The sequence below is a fragment of the Nycticebus coucang genome, chromosome 11 (genome assembly GCF_027406575.1).
Source record: "Nycticebus coucang isolate mNycCou1 chromosome 11, mNycCou1.pri, whole genome shotgun sequence".
Taxonomy (NCBI): domain Eukaryota; kingdom Metazoa; phylum Chordata; class Mammalia; order Primates; family Lorisidae; genus Nycticebus; species Nycticebus coucang.
The window spans coordinates 92,560,190-92,580,868 of NC_069790.1; the positions used below are offsets into that span (position 1 = coordinate 92,560,190).

General features: G+C 36.6%; 1 protein-coding gene across 4 annotated transcripts in view; it reads left to right on the forward strand.

The window, feature by feature from the left end:
* CPED1 (cadherin like and PC-esterase domain containing 1) overlaps positions 1 to 20,679 on the forward strand; it is a 288,422-nt gene that overhangs the window by 22,167 nt on the left and 245,576 nt on the right. For all 4 annotated transcript variants that reach the window (XM_053608585.1, XM_053608586.1, XM_053608582.1 and 1 more), the window contains one exon: positions 10,923 to 11,103. In XM_053608585.1, the coding sequence (XP_053464560.1) occupies positions 10,923 to 11,103 (181 nt within the window). The remainder of the gene's footprint in view (positions 1 to 10,922; positions 11,104 to 20,679) is intronic.

Here is a 20,679-nt window from a genome sequence, read left to right on the forward strand (position 1 = left end):
ATGTGATGGAAGGACAGTGGTCCAAGAGAATTTGCATATTGGGCAGAGAGTGCTTGGAGCGTTGGCCCAGGGAATCTGAGCCACAGAGAGAGAAGATGAGGGGAAAAGGTGGCTAGTGAAAAGTTTGGATTGGGAAAAGACTAGCGATTGAAGAATTAACATGTGGGGAATGAGAAGAGCAGAAAAATACTTAAAAGTTAGATCAGAGAATAAAAAGTATCTCATTTTACAATTTCAGAGGAGGGGCTGTTTTGGGAACCATATAGTCCAAGTGATGGCCATTGAAGTGGGTGGTTGAAATGAAATGGAGGAAAGAAGCATTAAGTTGAAGAGGTCATAGGTATTTCACGATTTGAGATGCAGATACTGAAGTACTGAAAATCTCCACTGATATTTTCTAGTGGATTTTTTTCACCTTATAGTGAGTAAATGATTAAAGGGCATGCCATGCTTTTACAAATAATGAACTCATACTATGCATGAGATGTTTGTTTGCTCAGTCATTCATCATTCTCTCTTATATAGAACCTGGCCGTAAGCTGCATAGGCAGTCATGGCCAAAGCAGACAAATCTAGGCCTTCGTGGAACAAAGCAGAAGGAGAGGAAGATACTAAACCAATACAGAAGTATGAAATTAGGAATTGTGAAGAATGCCAATGGGAAAATTGGGTTGAGGGATAGGTGATGATGGGTTTTGGCAATGCTTGTTTAAGTGGGTGGTATTTCATAAAATCTCGATTGGAGATACAAATTTGATATTGAAAACTTATTGCTTTGTTTCTGTATTATTTGTTCAGAACTTCCATAGAGACACAAATAAACTTGCTGAACACTGGATGTTGAGGGCTGGGATAGCCCCAGGTACAATTGGGGAACACAGTCAGAAGATGCTCAGTGAGAAATGTGTGGCCATTCCATCCATCATGGGCTTGAGATTCAGTTGAATCAGGTGGAAAATGCAAACAGAAGTTCACCAAAGCTTAATTTAGGTAGACACATTCTTCCCAGGCTCTGCTTGCATGTCCAGGAATTTGTGATCCCTAAGCTACGCTGCAATTATAAGATTTTTAAGTAGAAAATGTGTATGTTATGCACCCTAGGAAACTTCCACTTTATTTTTTACATGTCCTAAAATAAGTGCATTTTTCTGATGGGAAAAATAATCTATTTTATTCTTTCTGGGAAAAAATTAAAACATAATTCTCTATGAAAGACCCTGTTGTATTTCTAAAATGCCAAAAATCTGGACCAGGGAGGCAATTTAACTTTTACACCTTTATATGATACACCTTTGCAGTCTACTGTATGATTTGTTTTTACACATCAAAAAATGTCGTAAATGCAGGGCTATTTTCATAAATCCAGAAAAAGGTCTTTCTGTCATGTGAAAAAAACAAGTTTTATTTTTATCCCTACTATATTTTAAAGAGCTATATTTCCTAGTTTCGGGATAAGTTTGGTGAAGACTTTTTAACAGTATAAATAACTGAGAAATACAGTACTTTTTATAATGTAGCTCTTTATTCATTTCTTTACTGTAAACTCATTATTTAGCTCAATTATTTAACTATTTTTAGCATTTGTGTTCCTACTCACAATTCTATTGACATACATTTCCTAATACAAATTTTAACCACTTTCTATTTCCAATCTTCCATGGTAGTATTTATAACGAGGACTCTTTACGTATTGAAGAAAAAGATGTTTACATTCATTCATTCATTTAAAGAATAGTTATTATGTACTTCCTATATGCCAAGTACTATTTTTAGTCTGGGAAAACAAAAGCAAACAAAACAGACAAAAATATATGTTTTCATTTAGCTTATATTCTGGTGTTAAGAGATAGACAATAAACATAATAAGTAAATGAATTGTATTTGTGCATTAAATGATGAGTCCTACTAGGAACATACATCAGGTAAATATAGAAGCATATTTTATTGCAAGCATGCTTTTTATTGCAGAGATCAAACCATATTATTTGAAAAGCTTATAGAATTCCTAATATGAATATAGAGTTACAATTTAATATATTACATAAATATGTATGTAATTATATAATATATTAAAATTTAACATAATTCAATTTTATTCATATATACATAACATCATTTATTGGGGTGGACACTGTTGAACAATTTCATATTGAAAATTTATTTAATTCCCAATATGACCTCATGAGGCAGGATTTTTAATTTCAACTATATATATGAGAAATATGATATGGATAGATTAAATAATTTGCCCCAATGGATGAAGCAAGCAAGTGACAAAGCTAGAATTCAATTCCAGATTTTTGATTCTCAATCCTTCACTCTACATTGCTTCATCAAATGCTCCCAGGTATTATAACATTTTATCCTTTACTTTGTCTGAGTTGGTATCAAGATTTCAGATTTTGATGTTTTTCCAATAAAAATAATAAGTACCCAGTTATAAAACAACTGTCGGGCAGTCTTGCAAAGTGATTTCTGAGGAAACATTTTGTATATCTCTCAAGAGGAAAGAGGTAAGTGATTCAGAGTTCATAGTATTAATATCCAGTAACACTCATTCTTTTCCCCATTCTGGTCAGCAGGATTATAAGTCTTAAATTGTAGTGGTGGCCAAGTTAAATGTCCTTCACTGAAAATATTATCCTAGAAACCATAGAAGTGATCAGGAGCTCTTATTCCCAACAGTGCTGCTATTGGCATTTGATAATTCTGAACTTGCTGGTGGGATTGACATGATCATTCTTATAGTTTTCATTTCACATACACAGTGTATGCACCTGTTGTCAGACTGGCTAAAGCTGTTCTGGTCTTTTGGGATTGAGCCATGCTGATACAGTGTGTTATAAATATTACAGGGACAGCAGCAGTCTGTATCACAGGATAATCTAACATAATTCTACCAACCAGCTCATTTCCCATGTACTCTCCACAGTCTGAGATGAGTGTTAACATTTTAGATCAAGTTATTGGAAGGTTACTAGAAAATGTGGCCAGTAATTATACTTTGTTTAAAAATATGCTTCATATAAAGTATACTGGTAAAAGTAACGCGACTCTTGCTTAATCTCATCTTCATTGGGGGAAAGGGTGAGGTGATAATTTCAAAATAAAAATTACTTATAGTTTAAAAATATACTCTCCTCATGTGAAATCCCTGCTGAACTTGAGCCAGCTATGATAGATAGAAACATCCCATGATTACAAAGAAAATAATGTGAGGTGGGAATTCTGGGTACGGTGTGTTTTGCTTGCATGACACTGATATATTTGGAAGCATCTGTCTTCTCCTTTCACCTGGATGCCTGTTTGTTTACTTTGGCCTTCTACAGGCTACTCAGCTTCCTCTAATCCCCGTGTCCAAACACTCCTTATAAGTTTATCATTACCAACAATTACAACCTCTGGGGGGAATTATGTCTCAATCTGGAATTAAACTCTTGAGCTTAAACAGTTTTCTCATCAATAAAAATGCAATATCCTTTCACAAGGGGAAAGATCTACTCAATCATGTTCTCCCAAAGTATCACATATAGAAAGTGTTATTAGCTGGTGTTCTATTCCTCTCTCTTATATTAATGAACATGTAGTAAGCACCTATGATAACATGTGTTAGGCAGAGCTCAAATTCAGAAACAATTTTCCTGACTCTTTATGATTGCTCTTTATGATATATTATTATTTAAAAAGCACTTATGTAGTACGTCCTATGTGGCAGGCTTGGTTCTAACCACTTTATAAATATTAACTCTCTAATTCACATAGCAGTCGCAGGAGGAAGGTATTGTCCAAGGTTACCCAAATAGTGCTGGTGGATTTGATAGCCAGGCAATTTGAACCCAGCAGTTTTGCTCTTGAGTTTGTGCCCTCCTGCACCACACTAGGCTTTGTTTATAGTAACGTGTTATATGAAGTCAAAAACAGGGTAGGACCCTGGCTTCAAAGGGTTTTCAATCTAAATCTGTTTCTTCTTTTTTTTTTTTTTCTTGGTTTTGAAGGTATATGTTCTTTTTTTTTTTTTTTATTGTTGGGGATTCATTGAGGGTACAATAAGCCAGGTTACACTGATTGCAATTGTTAGGTAAAGTCCCTCTTGCAATCATGTCTTGCCCCCATAAAGTGTGACACACACCAAGGCCCCACCCCTCTCCCCCCGTCCCTCTTTCTGCTCCCCCCCCATAACCTTAATTGTCATTAATTGTCCTCATATCAAAATTGAGTACTAGGATTCATGCTTCTCCATTCTTGTGATGCTTTACTAAGAATAATGTCTTCCACGTCCATCCAGGTTAATACGAAGGATGTAAAGTCTCCATTTTTTTTAATGGCTGAATAGTATTCCATGGTATACATATACCACAGCTTGTTAATCCATTCCTGGGTTGGTGGGCATTTAGGCTGTTTCCACATTTTGGCGATTGTAAATTGAGCTGCAATAAACAGTCTAGTACAAGTGTCCTTATGATGAAAGGATTTTTTTCCTTCTGAGTAGATGCCCAGTAATGGGATTGCAGGATCAAATGGGAGGTCTAGGTTGAGTGCTTTGAGGTTTCTCCATACTTCCTTCCAAAAAGGTTGTACTAGTTTGCAGTCCCACCAGCAGTGTAAAAATGTTCCCTTCTCTCCACATCCACGCCAGCATCTGCAGTTTTGAGATTTTGTGATGTGGGCCATTCTCACTGGGGTTAGATGATATCTCAGGGATGTTTTGATTTGCATTTCTCTAATATATAGAGATGATGAACATTTTTTCATGTGTTTGTTAGCCATTCGTCTGTCATCTTTAGAGAAAGTTCTATTCATGTCTCTTGCCCATTGATATATGGGATTGTTGGCTTTTTTCATGTGGATTAATTTGAGTTCTCTATAGATCCTAGTTATCAAGCTTTTGTCTGATTGAAAATATGCAAATATCCTTTCCCATTGTGTAGGTTGTTCTTTGCTTTGGTTATTGTCTCCTTAGCTGTACAGAAGCTTTTCAGTTTAATGAAGTCCCATTTGTTTATTTTTGTTGTTGTTGCAATTGCCATGGCAGTCTTCTTCATGAAGTCTTTCCCCAGGCCAATATCTTCCAGTGTTTTTCCTATGCTTTCTTGGAGGATTTTTATTGTTTCATGCCTTAAATTTAAGTCCTTTATCCATCTTGAATCAATTTTCGTGAGTGGGGAAAGGTGTCGGTCCAGTTTCAGTCTTTTACATGTAGACATCCAGTTCTCCCAACACCATTTATTGAATAGGGAGTCTTTCCCCCAAGGTATGTTCTTGTTTGGTTTATCGAAGATTAGGTGGTTGTAAGATGTTAGTTTCATTTCTTGGTTTTCAATTCGATTCCAAGTGTCTATGTCTCTGTTTTTCTGCCAGAACCATGCTGTCTTGACCACTATGGCTTTGTAGTACAGACTAAAATCTGGTATGCTGATGCCCCCAGCTTTATTTTTGTTACTAAGAACTGCCTTAGCTATACGGGGTTTTTTCCGGTTCCATACAAAACGCAGAATCATTTTTTCCAAATCTTGAAAGTACGATGTTGGTATTTTGATAGGAATGGCATTGAATAGGTAGATTGCTTTGGGAAGTATAGACATTTTAACAATGTTGATTCTTCCCATCCATGAGCATGGTATGTTCTTCCATTTGTTAATATCCTCTGCTATTTCCTTTCTGAGGATTTCATAGTTTTCTTTATAGAGGTCCTTCACCTCCTTCGTTAGGTATATTCCTAGGTATTTCATTTTCTTTGAGACTATGGTGAAAGGAGTTGAGTTCTTAATTAGCTTCTCATCTTGACTGTTATTGGTGTACACAAAGGCTACTGACTTGTGGACGTTGATTTTATATCCTGAAACATTACTGTATTTTTTGATGACTTCTAGGAGTCTTGTGGTTGAGTCTTTGGGGTTCTCTAAGTAGAAGATCATGTTGTCAGCAAAGAGGGAGAGTTTGACCTCCTCTGCTCCCATTTGGATTCCCTTTATTTCCTTACCTTGCCTAATTGTATTGGCTAGAACTTCCAGCACTATGTTGAATAGTAAAGGTGACAGAGGACAACCTTGTCTGGTTCCAGTTCTAAGAGGAAAAGCTTTAAGTTTTACTCCATTCAGTAAAATATTGCCTGTGGGTTTGTCATAGATAGCTTCAATCAGTTTAGAAATGTGCCACCTATGCCTATACTCTTCAGTGTTCTAATTAGAAAAGGATGCTGGATTTTATCAAATGCTTTTTCTGCTTCTATTGAGAGGATCATGTGATCTTTATTTTTGCCTCTGTTAATATGGTGGATAACGTTTATGGACTTGCGTATGTTAAACCAGTCTTGCATCCCTGGGATGAAGCCTAGTTGATCATGATGAATGACTTTTTTGATGATAAGCTGTAATCTATTGGCTAGGATTTTGTTGAGAATTTTTGCATCTATATTCATGAGTGAGATTGGTCTGAAGTTCTCCTTTTTGTTTGGGTCTTTTCCTGGTTTTGGTATCAGGGTGATGTTTGCTTCATAGAATGTGTTGGGGAAGATTCCTTCTTCCTCAATTTTTTGGAATACTTTCTGCAGTACAGGAATAAGCTCTTCCTTGAAGGTTTGATAGATCATTCTGATGTGAATCCATCTGGACCAGGGCATTTTTGTTTGGAAGATTTTTTATTGTTTCTTTGATCTCGGTGCTTGAAATTGGTCTGTTCAGGAGCTCTATTTCTTCCTGGCTGAGTCTAGGGAGAGGGTGTGATTCCAAATATTGATGCATTTCCTTCACACTGTCAAATTTCTGGGCATAGAGTTTCTGGTAGTATTCAGAGATGATCTCTTGTATCTCTGTGGGATCAGTTGTTATTTCCCCTTTATCATTTCTGATTGAGGTTACTAGAGATTTTACTTTTCTATTCCTTGTTAGTCTGGCCAATGGTTTATCTATTTTATTTATTTTTTCAAAAACCAACTCCTTGTTTCATTAATTTTCTGAATGATTCTTTTGTTTTTAATTTCATTGATCTCTGATTTAATTTTGGATATTTCTTTTCTTCTACTGAGTTTAGGCTTAGATTGTTCTTCTTTTTCCAATTCCACAGGATCTCTTGTGAGATTGTTGATGTGCTCTCTTTCTGTTTTTCGAATGTAGGCATCTAAAGCGATGAATTTTCCTCTCAAAACTGCTTTTGCAGTATCCCACAGGTTTTGGTAGCTTGTGTCTTCATTGTTGTTATGCTCAAGGAAGTTAATGATTTCCTGTTTTATTTCCTCCTGCACCCATCTGTTATTCAACAGAAGATTGTTTAATTTCCATGCCTTTGGGTGGGGTCGAGCATTTTTGTTAGAGTTGAGTTCCACCTTTAGTGCCTTATGGTCTGAGAAGATATAAGGTAAAATTTCAATTCTTTTGATTCTGTTGATATTTGTTTTGTGTCCCAGGATATGATCAATTTTGGAGAATGTTCCATGGGGTGATGAGAAGAATGTATATTCTTTATCTTTGGGGTGGAGTGTTCTATATGTGTCTGTCAAGCACAGTTGTTCTAGGGTCTCATTTAAATCTCTTATATCTTTGTTTAATTTCTGTTTAGAGGATCTGTCCAGCTCTGTAAGAGGAGTGTTAAATTCCCCTGTTGTTATGGTATTATCAGATATCATATTGCTCAGACTGAGTAAGGTCTGTTTCAAGAATCTGGGAGCATTTAAATTGGGTGCATAAATATTTAGAATTGAAATGTCTTCTTGTTGTATTTTTCCCTTGACCAATATAAAGTGACCATCTTTGTCTTTTTTGACTTTAGTTGCTTTAAATCCACATGTATCTGAAAATAAGATTGCAACTCCTCTTTTCTTCTGAATTCCATTTGCCTGAAAAATTGTCTTCCAACCCTTGACTTGGAGCTTTAATTTGTCTTTTGAAGCCAGGTGTGTTTCTTGCAGACAGCAAATGGATGGCTTGTGTTTTTTAATACAGTCAGCCAATCTGTGTCTCTTCAGTGGGGAATTCAAGCCATTAACATTTATTGAGATAATTGATAAGAGTGGTAGTAATGTATTCGTCTTATTTTGTGAGAGTCCATTGCTTAGTTTTATCTTTTGCATCAGTGTGGAGGTTAGGTTCTTTCCTTTAATTTCTGAGTTCTTACTTTGCTGCTGATCCATTGTGGTGATCAGTGTGCAGAACAGGTTGAAGTATTTCCTGTAGAGCTGGTCTTGTTGTGGTGAATTTCCTCAATGTTTGTATATCTGTAAATGATTTGATTTCTCTGTCAATTTTGAAGCTTAGCTTAGCAGGGTACAGAATTCTGGGCTGGAAATTGTTCTGTTTAAGTAGATTAAAGGTAGATGACCATTGTCTTTTTGCTTGGAAAGTTTCATTAGAGAAGTCTGCGGTCACTCTGATGGATTTGCCCCTGTAGGTCAACTGGCGCTTACTCCTGGCAGCTAGCAGAATCTTTTCTTTTGTCTTGACTTTGGACAGGTTCATCACAATGTGTCTTGGAGAAGCTCGGTTAGAGTTGAGGTGACCTGGGGTCCGATATCCCTCTGAAAGCAGTGTGTCAGAATCTTTGGTGATATTTGGGAAATTTTCTTTTATAATATTCTCTAGTATGGCTTCCATTCCTCTGGGGCATTCTTCTTCCCCTTCTGGAATTCCTATAACTGGTATGTTGCAACACTTCATAAAGTCCCATAATTCTGACAGTGAACGTTCTGCTTTGTCTCTCTTCTTTTCTGCCTCTTTTACTATCTGAGTTATCTCAAGAACTTTGTCTTCTACCTCTGAAATTCTTTCTTCTGCATGGTCTAACCTGTTGCTGATACTTTCCATTGCATCTTTAAGTTCCCTAATTGACTGTTTCAGTTCCTTCAGCTCTGCTATATCCTTTTTATATTCTTCATATCATTCATCTCTTATTTGATTCTGTTTTTGGATTTCCTTTTGGTTATTTTCCACTTTATTAGCAGTTTTCTTCATTGTTTCCATCATTTCTTTCATTGTTTTCAACATGTGTATTCTAAATTCCCTTTCTGTCATTCCTAACATTTCTGTATAGGTGGAATCCTCTGCAGCAGCTACCTCATGGTCCCTTGGCGGGGTTGTTCTGGACTGGTTCTTCATGTTGCCTGGAGTTTTCTGCTGATTCTTCCTCATGAGTGGTTTCTTTTATCTGTTTCCTTGCCCTAATTTTCCTTTCACTTCCTCTTACTCTTTAAGTTCTCGTGCCTGTGGAAGTTGCGGGCAGGTTTAGACCGATTGAACACACGTGACCACTTGCCGGTTTTCCACTGTTTTAGTCCTCCTCTTGGGGTCCAGAAGTCTCTCGCTGACTCCCTGTATCCGCCAGGGGTGATTATAGGCAGATCCCACCAGCCAGAGATGTCTGGAGTTCTATCTCCCCAGACTCACGGTGCCCAGATGCAAGAAAGCTGTTACTCGGCTGCCATCTTGCTCCGCCTCCGTCTGTTTCTTCTTTTTTTTTTCCATACATAAATCTTCAGAGATTTTGATTGACCACTATGATTTATTAATTTACTGAGTATATTTATTTGTTAAGCATTTACCATGTGTACCCAGGTACTGAGATAGACATGGAGGTATATGAACAATTAGGCCTGACTGTTAAGTAGGGCTGGCATGAATGCTAATGGAAGTAGTATTTCAAATAAAACCTCCAGAAGGAATAATGCTTAAATATTGAGGAATGATGGGGAGTTTGATGGATGAACAAAGAGAGAGAGGTAGGGATTGCAAGTAGAAGGCATGATGGTGTATAAAGGAGCAGGTTGGAGGTCAGGAATGGAGATGATTAAGAGTTAGAAGTGACCAGAGGAGGAGGGCAGGGTCTAAGTTTGAATAGCCTTGTGTTCCTTATAAAGATATAGAATTCATTCAATCAGTAAGGGCAGTAGTTACAGCATTTAAGTACTGAACAAAAACATGGTATTCACAATAGGAGAGATACTGCATTTTAGATTCATAAAATTGACAGGTTGATTGAGCGATGTCTTTAAAAGTAATGTGAATCCCTAATTTTGTTGTTGTTGTTATTTACCAGTTTTGCCTCATCTCCCACCACCTCTTCTGGCTCTTCTTCTTCAACCTCTTCCCTCTTTTGCTCTGACCACCATCCAAGCTCATCGCTCCTAGTGATAGGAAGTATCTTAACTTTATCAGAATTTAATCTCAAGTTTTCAAAAAAAAAAACAAAACACAGTATCTTCCATTAAGCCTCATAATGAATTTAAATTTCAGCCTTCTTTCTACAAGTCAATTCAAAAATTCCTTTTGCTAATGGAATTTCAGTCACTATTGTGAGAAAGAGGAATATTTACATGGGAGAGCAATAAACTATTAGAATTATAATAAACTAGAATTGTAAGACTTCAGTAATACTCCTTTTCTCACTGATCCTGCCTCATTCAAGTTTTGAGAAGTCCTAATGGACAGAAACTGAAGCATTGCATCTCTCCAAAGAGCTTCAAGATTGTTTTTCCTGTCTACCCTTTCCCAACCATGTCCTTCTCACACAAAGCCTACCCACCCTCTCTGTGTCTGTTTCCCCTCCTGTGTTTATATAAAAGAGCTGTTAAAAAATAATGCAGTTGGAACTACTTTATAAAAGCACAATGCAGATGAAAGGCATGGCTATTAATTTATATTTCCAGGTAGAACTGAGCTCTGTATTTCTGTGCAGCAGTATTCCTCCAAGGAGCTCTATATTTAAATGGCCTAAAATGTTCATCTTTCTGTAATAGTAAGCACAATTCAATTCTCCTTCAGTTCTTGCATATGAGGTCATCTTTGTCCTCGCCAGCCTTTTGGAGACTCTTTCATTTCTAGATATAAACTTAAAGACTAAATTTCTGATTGGCCCTCGATTTGCATTAATGATTTCCTTCACGGGAAAAGTACTATTTTTCATGTTGAATCTTTATGCCTTCTTTCTTTTCTCAGATCCAAGAAGCAATGGAGACACACTTTGGCGGGGACGGCCGAAGAGCTGTACTCTACAGGCCTTCGAACAACAAAACAGACCTTCAGCTCTACCAGCGCATTCTCAGGGGACATGGCTATATGGTTGTCATTGCTGAAGAAAGGCTGGATGCTGGAGTTGGGCTGGGGCTGCTTGAACAAGGTCAGAATGATAGAAGTAAATACCAAAGTCATTTGACATATAATGTTAAACTATTTCCAGTATTTACTACTGTCTCCCCTAAAAGAATTTACAAAACCCATTTTTTTCCTCACATCCTAGAAAACTCCACTCCTTTTTTTTTTTTTTTACTTCTTCTCAATTTTTCTTGAGCTTTATCTCTTTATTCCTGAAATTATTTTGTTTATATTTTTGTAGCAATTTGAAGTTGCATAGTTCATGGCTAAACGCTACATAAAAAATGTTTATGTTTATGAGCCTGAATACATGTTCTGCCCCAAACCAAACGGCTCCATATTTTAAGAAAATTGCCATTTCATCTGACTGCTAGTAGAATGTCCTGAAATTGTTTCCAGAAACCAGCTTAAATGTGATTCACAGGTTGGCTCTAAAGATGAAAGAAGCCTGGGTATTTATCATGCCTACCATTACTTGTCACGTACTTTTATTTCTATCATTTGAAGAGGAAAATAAGAGCTGAGTTTTTAAACAAGTTATTTGGAAATAAAGTTGAGTAGATGATGAGGGTCAAAAGGGCAATAAGAATTGACATCTCTTGAGCAACTAACCAGGTGGCAGATTCCATGTAATATTCTGTGCTGAGGACTACATTCAACCCTCACGGTAGCCAGCTGAGTACCCTAAGCTTAAACAATAGTGATTTCCCCCAAAATCCAGATTCCAGAAGAGGAAACTGAGGCTTCCAGGGGTAAAGTGACTCACTGTGGATCTGACATCTGAGGCAAGTACAGGTTGGTGACACCTGTGTTCCAACATTAACACTCGCTTTCTCTGCTCTGCCTTTTGCAACCACATTCTCTTTTTCTGGTCCGTTGTCCTGCCTCGATCTATCATTATGAGAGGTACAATGATGTAGAACACTCACTCAGTGCAAGCAAATCAGACTTTTCTCTTCATGGTTATACAATATATCTATTTTTCTATTTATTAAAAGAGGATGGGGAGAATTAATTTGAATGTAACTGCTGCTCTCAGCCATGGTTTGCTTTGGGGAGAAGAGTCAGATTTCAGTGCCACTATAGTTTTCAAAACAATCTAACCATCATTATAGCATTTCTTCAGTTACATGTCCCCTGGCTGGTTTGTGCTGGTGAATGAAGGCAAGTTGGGAAGATGTTTCTGAAAAGGCTTGTGGGGTAATTTGGCCATGATCACCTTTTATCACATTGGCATTGAAATTGTAAGCTACTTCCTTAGCAAAGCTCTAAGAGAACAGAGCCCAGGAAGATCTGCTTTGATGAGAATAATGAAGGTCTTAAAATATGCAGTCTGGGCCATGAAGGCAGGCGTCTGTTATGCCATTTACTCATTCCTGTCCTCTAGGCTTCTGGAAACCAATAAGAAAAATAATAGGGCCAAGGAAAGTTCTGGAATATTATGGAGAGCTGAAGACAAACTTTGCAAACCTTTTAATTTTGTTGGTGTTAGCTATATGAAGGGACCAGTAGAAAGTTCTGGAACACTCTTAAATGTTACTCAGAAACCTATTTCATAGAATAGTTTTTAGTTTCAAGGTAAGATATAAAGTGTCTGGTCGCTTTCTCATCCCATAGAATATTTCCTACCATCCCTGATTCTATAGCCACTGCATGCTGCTGTCTGAGCCCTGGTCCCAGAGTGGTGCTAAGTGGCCCATGTGCCACTATTTTCTAAAATTCCTAAATTCTCCCACCCCCTTGGTGCTGCTACTGACTTTCTAAGGGCACAACACTGATTATGTGTACATTTCAACATGAATCACCGTCAGTTTTCAATCTTATCCAGCTCAAAGCGTATGGATTGTATCTCCTCTCTCCCTTGATATCCTTGGGTCAGTTCTACAAGAAAAGGAGGAATTACTCTGCAGCTTCCAAATACTAAAGATGTGTGAGGACAACCTGAAGGCAATAGAATCCAGCAGCCAGAGGAGCTGCTGGACCAAGTGGCACAAGATAACTATATGGTGTCACCGGAATTTGTCCAAGTAAATACTAATTTAGTTCTTTTTCCTCACATTCCCACAGCTTTTAAAACCTCAACTTCATAACTCTGTCTTGGCATTCTTTTCTTTTATTCTGTGTAATAATGTATTATTCCTGGATAGGCTTCGAGAAAGCTTAACAATTTCCTGACTATGAAAAATTGATTTTTGGTTTTTCATTTGATTTTGTTGTTTTCGCCGTGAGTACAATATGCTCCGAATATTTGAAATAAAAAAAAGTTGTAACTGTAAATCTAACATTTTCCTAATTATTTATCATATAAAAAAGCCACTTTTAATTTCAGCTTATGTGCTATGGCTGCAAATTTAACCTACAAATGACATCTGAACTGAAGTACTTGCTTATGAATTTTTTTTTCTAGTGTTGTGATTCTTATAGAATTTGTTTAGTTTAGCTTCACATATTCACCTCATGGCTATTTTACTGCGTGAGTATCAGCCAGCACAGAATATGAAACTATAATGGCACATTTAAACTTCAACTTCCCAAGTTGAGAGGTGTTGGGGAGGGGCAATAATTCAAGATGATCTGGGAGACCTACTTCATTTTGTCATTGCAACTTACATTTTACCATTATTAGTTATTTACTAACCTGTCGTTTGAAAACATTACATTAGAAACAAAATACATACTCCCACAAATGTTACTGAACACCTAGGTACAGATTTGACACATTGATAAATTGTATTCTTGGTCAGAGGGCTATACATATGAAATACATTTTCCCTATTCTGCCTGTCCATTTCACCTGATTTCCTCTCCTTTCTTAACATAGCCACAAATTCTTCTGTTTTCCTCTTTTTGTGGCATACTTCCATCTTAGAAACACTTTTTTTCTTTTTTAACTATTTGAGGGCAGAAAAGGATAAAAATTAGAAAAATTAAAAGATGCATAGATCAGACAAACAACATTCAACTCTTAAAGATAACCTATACCGGTAGAGCAATTTTTGGGCTTTGTTTTTCATTGAATTTTCCTGATGCCAATTAATTAACCATTTATTAAAAGTGAAAGCAAGCAATCTCAAGTCCTAAATTAGAACATGGGTGTTATGTCTCCTCCCACTCCATTAATTCCATTCTAGTGACATAGTAGAAGTTGATGGCTCTTCTGGGAAAGACCACAGGGCTATGAACATAGGCGCTTAAGCAAGTTATGTTTTCTGAGCCCTAGTTCTCTTATCTGTTAAAGGCCGTAATAATATTTATTTCAGAGTAGTATGTGGTTTTAATCACTTTGTCCAGCCTCATCACAGTTCTGGCAGGAATCAAAGTCGTCTCCTTTCTGTCATCCAATAGCCTGGGAATGAGGTCTAGAATTTTATATGTTAAAAATAGACACAAGCAATTCTTAGGTATTACACAGTTTGGGAAAGACTGTTCCAAGGGATATAGTTTTGATTCATAGAGTAGCAATTTTTAGAGTTAATATGGGGAATAAAATGCTGCAAAACTCTGCTTGCACTATTTATGATTTAACTGTGTAGGCATTTATAACTGGCATTTCATCTTTATATTGACTTCGAGAACAGTATGAGACAAGTGTATTTACAGACTTAGGCCTAAAACATGTAGCAGAATGAAAACATACACTTTTATGGTGCTCCAATCCCTTGTTTTGGAAAAATATATTTTATGTCTCTGTGTTTGTGATAACATATAATTCTCTAAAGGAAAAGAGAGAAGCACCATCCAAATTTTCTTTCCTATCATGTATGTGATATTCAGAAAATCAGTACTTCAATCGTGGCAACTGAAAGGAGAATAAATATTTTCCAAAAGTTTTAACCTACATTCATGGTGAAATCAAAGACTGTGTGGTCAAAGGGACTCTGACTCTGAGTAGATCTTTGTCATTAGATAAGAATTATTTATGTATAATTGAACAGCAGTGCATATTTGGCAATTTTCTGTCAGTTTCATCTTACATTTGCAAAATTTTATGTATTTTAATTTGTGTGAAAAACAAACAAACTTAAAATGAATGTTACAGAATTGGAGTCACACTTATAGTTTCAAATTGCACTTTTTTTTTTTTTGTAGCATGGAGGTTTTACATAGAAAGTTTTTGAAGAAATACAAAAAGTAAAAGACCATAGTGATTTTATTCCTAGGACCCAGCAAACTGTAGCCACTGGGCCAAGTTTAGCTCACTGCCTGTTTTTGTAAATAAAGTTTTATTGGAACATAGCCACACTCTTTTGTTTTTGTATGGCCTTCGGCTGCTTTTGTTCTAGAAAGGCAGAATTTGTTGCAACAGAGATTGTATAGCATTTAAAGACTAAAAATTTTATTAGTAGGCCCTTTATTGAAAAAAATTTGTTGATCCTTGTATCTAGACTAATTCTAGTAACTCAGTTCCATGCCAAGCTGAAGATTAAATTCTAGGTCTGGAATATTTCATTTTTTAACTTGTACCAAACTTCATTCAAAAAGGATTTGTACCATATGTTTGCAATACAACATATGGTAACAAAATAACTAAAATGGAAATACAGTGGAACCTCTATAACCGACCACCTCCTTAAGCTGATCTAATCTTCATGGACCAGACATGGACCAGATGTACCATCAGCACAGTAGGCCTAGTTCCTTACATCGACCACCTCCGTATGTTGCTAGTTTGTTACAGTCCCTTGGGTGGTCAAATTACAGAAATTCTACTCTGTAAAATTCGGGCAAAAACTGGATATTCCTCTTAGCTAACATAATTCAGGCTTAGTTTGACTGGGAACCTCCAAGCACCTAGAACAAGAGAAAAAAATACAATGTTTTTTTCTCAGGAAGAAAGGACCATTATGGTTCCTCCCTTTAAGCAGTATATCGGTGCGGTCCCCAACCCCACATTCTGTGGCCCATCAGGAACTGGGACCACAAAGCAGGAGGTGAGCGAAGCCCAAGGCGTATTTGCAGCGGCTCTCCATCATTCGCATCCACCTTCTGCGCTGCGCCCCCTGTGAGATCAGCAGCGACGTTACGTGATCTCCAGAGCCGGCGCCCTGCTGGAAACTGCACCTGCGAGGGATCTAGGCGGTGCGCTCCTTGTGAGGATCTGACACCTGATTATCTGAGCTGGAGCTGAAGTGGTGATGCTGGTGCTGGGATTGTCTAGTTGTAGAAGAACAAGCTCAGGGCTCCCACTGATTCTCCACTATGGTGAGGGGTATAATTATTTCATTATGTTATTACAATGTAATGATAGCAATAAAGTGCATAATAAACATAATGTGATCGAATTATCCCCACACCCTGCCCCCCCATCTCCAGTAATGGAAAATTGTCTTCCAAGAAACCAGTCCCCAGTGTTAAAAGGTTGGAGACTGCTGGTATATTTGAAACAATAAAGGAGTATTAAGTTTATGCAATGGGTCAAAGGTCAGAGCAATATTTGTATCGCAAATTGAGTGGCTGTCTTGGTTCATATAGCAACTTTACAATATGAAGCAAATGTGTAATATTACAGTACGTTATACTGAAGACATTTCTATGAAGGGTTAGAGTTAATACCACGATAAATACTATTTATTGGTATTTGCATTGATAGTAAACTTGATATATTGTGTCCCAGAGAATGGTATTTGAAATGATGCTGCTTCAGAGCTTTTTCTCTCCTAATAAGGACACTGTAATTTACCAGAATGTTTTCTTGGGAAACACTATTAAAAGATATAATTAATAGAACGAGAGATACAGATCACTACTTAATGTTGTGGAACATATATTAAAAAAGAAAAACCTATTTACTTCCTTGTTTATAATTTAATAGATTTCTATCCTTCTATTTACATTCACTGGCACTTTTAAAAATGTCTAACCTATCAATGTGTCACTGGAGACTTAGTCTAATTTTGAAGGTTTATTTATTGTGGCTACTTGCCAAAAGCTTTTTCTAAAGTTTGTATGGAAAAGAAACGTCTACTGCAGATCAATCTTAACCTTTGTAATGGGAAACATATTTTGCGTTTTTCTTTAGTTTATCTATATTAAAAAGAAGCTATAAGGAAGTTGAGATTTAAATTACTAGTAAAAAGAGCTTAACCACAAAAATTGCTTTCTTGGGATGAGGGGTGTGGATAGTAGAACCTAGGGATTAAAAATTATAAGCTTTGAAGTAAGACAGAACCTGGGTTAGAGCCCCTGGTTTTACTCTTTAATGGTTATTATGACCTTGGGTAAAGCCTCACTTTTCATATCTGAAAATTGATTGTTTTGAGAATGATACAAAGTATCCCACAAATGGGATATAATATTGTTGTTACTATTGCTAAACAGTTCCAGAAAGAAGAATATAATGTTTCCTATGTAGAAAAAGGGATTTAGAATGTGAAGTAGTATAAGGGTCCTGCTGCTGGGTATTATTTTGGATGAAATGATGTGATGTGTGTTCTTCAACTCAGAGTCCCTCAACTGACATGTTCTCATTAAAAGGTCTGCATTGTACATCCTCCTGAAACTTGGCCACATAAGTTGAATCCAGAATCTTCTGGATTCTTCCTTTAGAAAAACCTCAGACCAAAAATATCAGTAAGCTCCTTAAGATCAGGGGCCATGTCTTTTCTCTTCATCACATATAAACTTACTCTCCAAGTAGGGGCATGTGATAAATATTTATTGAATGCATGAATAAATGAAGATAAAACAGTGCATCAATATATTTGAGCCTCATAAATAAATAAAAATTAATTTATGAAACTTTGATTTTTGTATAATTTTAGAGGAACACTGATATTCTACCTATACTCAAATCTACTCCTCTAACAAAGTTAATGCAATCATAAATAGAGTAGTACTGTGTACATTGTAGGCTGATACTGTGTACATTGAATGATTTGAGACTGCTGGGGGGAAAAAAAAACAGTGTCCTTTTTTTCAGAATTCTACTCTTTTGATTCCAAGGCTGTCCTCTCACATTCAGCAGTGTTCCTCAGCCTGTTTGTTGGTTTGGAAGATGAGTGTAGTTCTTTAGGTGCTGTGAACTTTTCATAGGGATGTATTCAGCAGAAACTCAAGTAAGCAGAGAGGACAGGAGACCCAGACCTGTGGGTCTTCTGCTGAGAGGTGGTAACTGATTCACGGAAGGTTTAATATTCCATAAAGCAAGGTAAGACTATACCTAAGGATAGTCTCCAGCAAAAAAAACATAAAAGTAAGCATATAACTTTGGCTGCTTTGAACATAGAAAACGATAAGGAGAAAAAAATCCAGAGCTCCATTGTATCAGTGAGTTCTCATTTGCATCCTCTGTGTTAGATTTTCTAGTTATTTTTCTTAGCATAATGTGAAATAGTCACTCATATGGTCTCCCCATACCTTCCTTTGGAAAAAATATATCTTGTGACCTAGGATTTTTATAACATATACTTCTCCAAAGAAAAAGGAAAAGACATCATCGAATTATTCTCTTTCATCTCTTCCTTATGCTAGTTAGTAAATCATTGTTTTAGTTCATAGAATGGTGGAATAGAATAGAGAATTGATATTTTTTCAAAAGATTTTAACCTGCTCTCAGAGATGAGACTAAGTAATACATACTTCAAAAGACTCTGATACAGAGTCTATTTTGTCACTGAATCAGAATTATTTATACATACTAGAAGAGGGATATTTCTACAGTTGCAGCAGAAATTGGAATTTGCAGCAGGATTGAGAAAATAGGTTATTCAATTGTAAAGAAAGTTTCTGAGAGACCTTCAAGTAGTTGACAAAATTTTTTTCTGAGATGCTTTAGTACAATATTTATTTTTACTAACTGTAGAGGGATGACGAGGACCAATTTATGAGTGGACATTTTTATCCATCAGAGTTGTTCAGCTACGAAACAGCCCATTTCAAAAGGGAAGAAGTTTTGTTGGAACAGAAGCAAGTCTGGGGTGCTGCTGAAAGGATTGCTGTCTTTTATGTAGAAGGGGAGAATGAGTTAAATGGCCACCAAAGTTTTCTTCATCTGTAAGTTCTCTGATGCAATACAAGACTCATTCACACGGATGAAAGAAAGCAAAACAAAAATGTACGTTTTATCAACATGAGGAGTACTTTTCTTTAGTTTTTGCTTTTAGCCCGGGTCTGGCTGGGTGGAATGGCAAGCCGGGAAGGAGTGGGGAAGCATGTCTGGAGAGAATTTGGAAGGACCCTCCTTGGTTAGTAGTGCAGGCGTGTTTATAGCGGATGCTTCTGCTGATAACTTCAAACTGGATGCCTAGAGAATTTCTCCTCTTCTCTTTCCTTCCCCCCCCCCCACCCCACACCAGCGCCCTGCTGCTTTCCTGAGGTTAATATGCTCCATGACCATTTAGCAGGAAGACAAAAGAGGAAAGGCACATTTGAAAGGCACAGTGTGTTTCGCCCAGTACGCCTTTGACATGCGTTTTTTATTATACAAGTAATAGGCTTTGGACGGAGGGCATCAGAAGTGCTTCTGTACTTTAGTTAATCAAACTGGGGAGAAAAAAAGGAAGTTGAATCAAAAGACCTTATACGTCCACCCCATTCTATTTTATTATATTATGACACACAGTAATTGTGTGCTCAGCTTTATTGTTATTTTCCTGATGTATTTATGACCAAACAGAATTTGCTCTTTAATTGGCATGCTGGAGCTCAAGGAATGTTTATTTAACCTTAACTCAGTTGAGTTGTTTATACTACAAGGACTTGAGTTCAATTTACTTTAATTTTTGAAAAAACTGTATTTATGAAAGTTGAGCTTAGGGTGACCTCTCCATTCTGATGTTTTCTTTACCCTTCCCCGTGCAAAGAGAACAAAAAGCCAGTGTCTCGTTTTTACTCCAAGGAAACTAAACTGCTTCCTTAAGTGGTTTAGTTCTTCCAATTGAAAATGGCAACCAGATGTTTGCTGAAATCCCTAGCACTGCGCCTTCTTTCTGTTTGATCTTTTTCAGTTTCATAGAAACCAGATTGGCTGTTTGAATATTCCAAAGCTAAGAAATGTTTAATGTAACTTTGAAGACACTTTCTCTGAACTGTTTTATTAAATGTGCTTTTTTACTTTCATTTTTAAAGAAAGGCACAACATTGAAAATTTAATGAGTAATTTATTTTAAGTCATTGTTCTTTTTATATATTATTAAAACAGAAAAGACTTTATTTTTTCAGAAATTAGACATTTTTATTTGGTTTTGGCACAGACTAAACTGTGCTTTGAATGTACATTTAATTTGTAAAAACAAATAATATCCGTATTATATTTAGATTGAGGAAAGACTCCAGGAAAGATAAACAAACTCCTTCATATGGGACTTTTCAAAGGACAGTGTTTGTAGACTAACTAACAAGGGAGGTAGGGAACTTCAGATAAAGTGGGTTTACTGTGCTAATGCATTATCAGAATTAGCTGCTTGAAACATTTTTGACGTTTTCCTCAATTTGAGAGGAGTTTAGGAGCGTTGAACTGTATTTCTAACACTCCCTTTTAGCTTTTGTACCACTTTTACTCTCTATTCTCAATATTATAAATATTATTAAAGCCTACCTAATCATTCCCTTTTTGGACTTGACTTTCCCCAAGTTATATTAATATTTTACTCAATGATCTTTC